Source organism: Psammomys obesus, unplaced genomic scaffold, assembly GCF_907164565.1.
Source record: "Psammomys obesus unplaced genomic scaffold, mPsaObe1.curated_primary_1811, whole genome shotgun sequence".
NCBI classification, from domain to species: Eukaryota; Metazoa; Chordata; class Mammalia; order Rodentia; family Muridae; genus Psammomys; species Psammomys obesus.
In genome coordinates this window covers 2,228,263-2,234,577 of record NW_026585643.1, presented here as the reverse complement: position 1 = coordinate 2,234,577, position 6,315 = coordinate 2,228,263, and the positions used below count along the sequence as shown (strand labels likewise).

General features: G+C 45.9%; 1 protein-coding gene across 1 annotated transcript; it reads left to right on the top strand.

Annotated features, from left to right (window-relative positions):
• The first annotated feature begins 3,943 nt into the window (after positions 1-3,943).
• Positions 3,944-6,078, top strand: LOC129684561 (granzyme B(G,H)-like). The gene is made up of 4 exons (XM_055617776.1): positions 3,944-4,079; positions 4,952-5,099; positions 5,447-5,582; positions 5,719-6,078. Exons 1-4 carry the CDS (start codon positions 4,025-4,027, stop codon positions 6,076-6,078), a joined length of 699 nt encoding a protein of 232 aa, XP_055473751.1. The 5' UTR covers positions 3,944-4,024.
• Positions 6,079-6,315: the final 237 nt, after the last annotated feature.

Below are 6,315 nucleotides of genomic sequence, written 5' to 3'. Positions count from 1 at the left end.
AGAGGCTCTGACAAGTGATTACAAATGGAAATGTGGTCAGAACAATTGTCACTGATTCCCAAGTATCACAGTGGCAAGGTAAAGCAATGCCACTGTGCTTATCACACGCAGTTCTCAGAGACAGGTTTCTGCAATATGCAGTTTTTCATAGAGAACGCTTGGCCCAGTTTCTCTACTGTGTTCATGTGTGTTCCATGGTTCTTTTGTGGGTTATTTGGTCAGAAACAGAAACTAAATGTCCAAGTTATTTACAACTAAGCCATCACAGGAGGACTGGGTGATAAAAAAGAATTATTAAGCATGAGTTGGGATGATAAAGAGAAAACCACAAGTTTTGCAGTTATAAACCTGTTTCTGGTAAGTGGCTCAGCAGCATACATCTTACCTGCCTCAAACCAAACTATTTGCCACATCCTAAGAAGATGTGGTCAGAAGGTTTACAGCATGAGACCCTGAGAGAGACGAGAAGATTCCGTTATTCTAGAAGGCTCACATGTGAATTCCATCTTCCCCTTACAGAAACAAACCACTTTTAAGAGAAGAAGTGGCCTTGGTGGGCAAAATCCACACTCTCCGGTTTTCAACACAAAATTACAGAGGAAACCAAGGAAGAGTGAAGAATGACCTAGTCCCAGAGGACACACTTTACATGAGATGTTTTTTTTTTTTTTTTTTTTTTTTAAGGGATCTTAGATGTTATAAGGGTCACAGAAGTTTTTAGTTTCTTAAAAGTATTCAGAGTTGAGGGAAACTCAAGGAAATAAAGGGAATCAGTAACAGCGTATGAAAAAGTAGAAAATATTTATGAACACATCAAAGTTTTAACCCAGAAAAGGACAATAACTAAGGTGAAAGCGTCTCTAATGCGATGCAGTAGCAAATTTGATCAGAGAAAGAAACCAGTGAAATTCAAGTTGGAAACTTGGCTCAGCAGGTCAGAATGCTGACTGCTCTTGCAGAGGACTCAAATGCATTTCCCAGCACTCATATCACCTGACTCACAATTGTCTGTAACTTCAGATCCAGTGGATCCAACACCCTCTTCTGTCCTCCACGGGCACTGTATCCATGTACACACACACACACACACACACACACACACACACACACTTGCATTTGATAGTAATGAAAAATAAAATAAATATTTTTTAAAGATCACAATGTTGATGCATCGCCAATAAGCTAGCTCAAACAGAAAAAAATAACCTAAGTTGGGAGACAAGTCTGATGAAGTGTAATATTCAGACGTGAGAAAAGTTGGAGCATGATCATACTTTGTTATGAATTCTGTGATGTTATCAAGAAACAAAACCTAAGGACCCATGGGATAGAAGAGGAAGCCGAGATTAAATACAACTGAAAGGCACAGAAGACCTATACCTTAAAGTTAGAGGGAAATATTCCAAATTATGCAAAGAAATGCATATCCAAACACAAGTGCATTTAGAAACCCAAGGAGAAACGAACAGAGAACTCTCTTATCAACACGTTTAGTTAAAATCTTCACATTCCAAGCAAAGACAGGAAAATCTGAAAGAACAGGAATTCATTTACAAAGACAAATTCATCATAATACATCAGAATTCTCAGCAAAACCCATAAAAGCCGAGGCAGAAAAGAATGAATGTATTTTAAGCCATAAGAGTAAATGACTACCAACAAAAATTATTATGTCCAGAAAAACCAATGGAGTAATAGATACAAGATAAATACAAACTCAAGTCATTCATGACCATGAATTCTGCAATGTTGACATTGCAGAATGAGCTTAAAGGAATCATACATGTGAGTACTGTGCTAAAAGGAATTATGTGAGTATGTGTTTCTAGTGTTTCCACTCCACACTCTTCCTCCTACAACTCCTCCCATGATTACCTCACTCCTTTTCAAATTTATGACTTATTCTTCAGTTATTAGTGACAACACACACACACACACACACACACACACACACACACACACACACACAGGTTCTCCTCTCCTGGGGTCCATGACCTCACATCCACATGTAGTTGACTAGGTTTCCAGCATTAGACATGAATTCCCTCCTACTGAGTTGGCCATAAGTCTCATTAGACAGCTGCTGGTTATCGCCAGGCTGTAACTGTCACAATTGCACCCTTGGGTATATCTTACTGTGCTGGTCATTGTTGTGATTTCAAAAATCGTTGTGGTTATTAACTGGCTTTGGCTTTGGCAGCTTGTGTAGCACCATTAGATATTATGAGAGTTAGTTTTCAAAGAGGACACTCAAAGTCAACTCCAGCATGGGTCCCCTAGGTCCTATGTCAAACTTGTCTGGTGTGTTCAAAACTTATTTTTTTTTTCTGCTAAGAAACCCATTACATGAAGGAAGATTTTCTACACTAAAATCTGATTGTTCTCCTCTTAGGAAAGACCAACTTCAAGTACCTTTGACTTTGTATAATTTATTTTCATTCATTAACAATAATTTAATGATGAGAAGTTGTAAATTCTATGATGGTGGGACTCTACAGTCTCTGTGACTGGATACGTTGGTAAAAATGACATTATTGAGAACGTTCATTGTCTATCATGGTACAGGGAGGTTCAAGTGATACCTTTTCTGGATATGATTTTTTTTTTTGTCATATGAGCAGGTCATTACTGCCTCTAATGTTGGAATGAATTGACTCTCTTCTATATCATGAGTTGCTGCTTTTGATACCATGATTCCTTTGTTATTACAGACTAATTTATGGTAAATAATGAATATCTGTTGATATGCAATATGAAAGACATTTATTTATACTAAGTAAATATTTTTCATTCTCTGGACAGAATGTTAAAAAAATACTAAGAGAAAGCTGGGGGAACAGCTGAGTCCATAAAGTGCTTGCCATGCACGCAAAGGACCTGAATGCCATTCCCAGGGCCTATGTGAAAAAGGTGGGTGTGCTGACAACATTTACACTCCGAGCTCCGGGGAGGGAGACGGAGACAGATACCCAAGGGTCTCTGGCCAGCAGGTTTTGTGTAATCACCAAGCTAAGTGAGAGACCATGCCTCAAAAACCAAGGCAGACAGAACCCGACCCACAGGGTTTATGACTGCCTGCATACACATATACAGACATGTGCACCCACACACGCACACACGCACACACACAGGAATGCACACACACCTCACTAAAAAGACGTCGACAACTGCTGAGTTTTAGCAGCCTGGATTGCTTTCTTACATTGCACTATGTCAGCATTTTAGTGATCTGTGTCCTTTTGTAAACTAGACCTTACCCATCCTTAGTTCACAGGTTTGCATAGGACAAATGTCAGCTTTCCTGGAGAAGTGGGAATGACTCAGTCATTAGTCATTCTTAGTCAGCCAGTGTTCCATTCTCAGAGCTGCAGCCACCTCTTACTTTTGGTCAGAGCCTGCGGCTATCTCTTACTTTTGGTCAATAAATGTCGAATGTGTGCTTTTCATAAGAAAGCACGTGGAGCATTTGAAGCTATGGCGCTAAACAGATTGACAACTGTTGTAGGCCTTTCCATTACTGCATTGTTCAGTGCCCTCCCCAAACTGTACTCTGGTAATGGATGCTCCTGATTACCCCTACTAGATGGTCAATTCACGCCTGGTCTTAGCACAAGAGATGAGCCTAAATGCACATCTGTCCTGATGGACTCAGCAGTGTGGCTTTGAAAGCACTGATGCTCCAACACTGGGCACCTGGGTCCTGGGACTCTGTTACCATGCCCTGCAACCCCACCCTGTGCCCTTGCGTTCCTGCCGGGGGCTGTAAGCGGTGGTGCTGAGTCACGAGCTGTGGGCTCTGCTGTGGTTACTTCATGATTCTCACACAAGCACTCAGAAGACGTCATCGCGCAGAGGCGGGAGGGGTAGGAGTTTTCATTAGAGAGCCTTCTGTGGTGAAGCATCATAAAAGCAGAGAAGGGGCATAAGGTCGCTGAGCCTACTCTACCTCCTTCATCGCCTAGAGGTTGAAAGAGAGCAAGGACAGCACCCCTGAAGCTGGGACCTCGGCGGCCTTCTAGGGAAGATGAGGCTCCTCCTGCTCCTGCTGGCCTTCTGTCTCCCCCACAGGATGAAGGCAGGTGAGTGAGCAACACCTCCCTTCGGTGGCCTAACCCTGCTGTCACCGGTAGTGGGAGGGCAGAGGTCTTACTCAGGAAGAGCGGTTGAGTGCTGTGCCCTTCTGAGCCATACCCTTGTCATCGGGAAAGCGGATTTTCCTAGAAACACGTAGTAGAGGGAAGGCACCTGCAAAGCACAAAACATTATGTTCTCCTGGAGCAGACAGAATGGGCCTGTCTTCTGCATCTATGACGATACAGGCCTCCCCTCACCACGTACCCATCAAAGAAGCCTAGGTGTTGGTGTTCCCTGTCCTGAGAACAAGTGATTTTTCTGAATCCCAAGTCACTAGGTCCCTTCCTCCAACTCTGTGCTTGCCAGGCTTTGATGGCTCCGCAGTGTTGAAGCAGGAGCCCCTGGGAAGGCACTGCCTTCTCTGCTCTCCAGAATGCCAGCGCCTGCCTCTGGGAAGGACTGGGGAGCCATTACTCGGGAAGCCAGTGAGCTTTACTGAGCAGGCCTGAAGAACTGGCATGCAATGTGTGAACTGGAGCCGTGGTCCCCGGAAAGCAGCCCTGCCCAGGCAGCAGGACTGTGGGGGTTGGGAGGTCCTAGAGACTCTGGGAACAGAAGTTGGGAGACAGACAAGATAAGTTCTTAGGATTTCTTTGTCCAGAGATTCATGCTTGCCTGCAATGTGGAAGGAAGACTGATAGGCCAAGACCTACATTTCTCTTCTTTTATAAGAAGGGGATCATGAGAACACTCCTCTCAGCCCCCTCCCAACTCCAGGCCTCCCTGGCTCCCAAATGCCGAGCAAGCCTGGAGCCACCACACAAAACCCATCTGGTGGACTAGCAGATGAACACAGAAAGGTTGGCTTTCCTTTTAGGGGAGATCATCGGGGGACATGAGGCCAAGCCCCACTCTCGGCCCTACATGGCCTTTCTTCAGATCATGAATGGGGGTACTTCAAAGAGGTGTGGTGGCTGTCTTATACGAGAGGACTTCGTGCTGACCGCCGCTCACTGTTCCGGGAGGTGAGGAGCGGGAAACAGTCCACACTCTCCTGGGAAGATTCCGTGGGGCTTGAGATGAGAGAGGACCCCAGTGAATCTCATGAGGGAGAAACAGACTAGCACCGGGGTCACAGAATCAAGCACGCTTCCGCCGGGGTTAGCGCTGTCATAACTAAACAGTGCAGTTTGCCTTCTCAGAGCTGACTGCCTCTGGAGGGTCTCTAATGCGGGGAGCAGTGCTTCAGACATCCCCTCATTATCCCTCAGCTAGAGCTCCGCCCTGCCCAGCCCCAGCCTGCCATTCACAGCTCTGGGGCTCCATCCTTTCCGCCTACACATCTCTCATGTCAGCTCTGCCCTCCGCACAGCTCAATAAATGTCACTCTGGGGGCCCACAACATCAAAGAACAGGAGAAGACACAGCAGGTCATTCCTGTGGTAAAAACCATTCTGCATCCTGACTATAATCCTAAAGTCATCTCCAATGACATCATGCTGTTAAAGGTGAGACCTTACCCCACCATGGTTCAGGGAATGTCCCTCCTGTTATCATCACACTCACTTCCCTGCTTTCCATCCTGGCCGTCATGTTGTCTCAGCCTTGCAGGCCATGAGTAGACTCTTGCTTCTTCCCCAACAGCTGAAGAGAAAGGCCAAGAGGACTAGAGCTGTGAAGCCCCTCAACCTGCCCAGGCGCAATGCCCGTGTGAAGCCCGGGGATGTGTGTTATGTGGCTGGCTGGGGAAGGATGGGCCAAATGAGCAAATTCCCAAGCACACTACAAGAGGTTCAGCTGACAGTACAGAAGGATCAGGAGTGCAAGTCCCGCTATCCACGTAATTACAATGAAACCATTGAGATATGTGCGGGGGACCCAAAAATCAAGAATGCTTCCTTTAAGGTAACTTGGATTGCTCTCCACTCTGGGCTTAGTAGAAGGGGAAAAGGAATCTGGGACCTAGAGGGCAAACACCAAGGGACTCCTTTGCCCACTGGCTGAGATCTTTCTCCCTGGGAACAGCAGGAGCCAGGAACTGCCTAGAGCATCCTGAGCTGACAAGGAGCCTCTGCTGAAGGCAGCTTGTATAAAAAAGGTGTGTGACACACAACGCCTGCCTTCCAGGCCCAGGCTTTGCAAAGCTGTGGTCCCAGAGTGTGTCCTAGCCACAACCAGGTGATAAGGGTCCCATACACCTTCATGGAGAGTGGATCACAGACCTGGGGGAAGGGCAGAGGC

Excerpts from the sequence above, each read along its gene's own strand:
- LOC129684561 (XM_055617776.1), top strand. The coding sequence starts at position 4,025 with ATGAGGCTCCTCCTGCTCCTGCTGGCCTTCTGTCTCCCCCACAGGATG. Across the intron at positions 5,100-5,446 it reads GCCGCTCACTGTTCCGGGAG|CTCAATAAATGTCACTCTGG; the intron begins GTGAGGAGCGGG and ends CCCTCCGCACAG. Across the intron at positions 5,583-5,718 it reads ATGACATCATGCTGTTAAAG|CTGAAGAGAAAGGCCAAGAG; the intron begins GTGAGACCTTAC and ends CTTCCCCAACAG.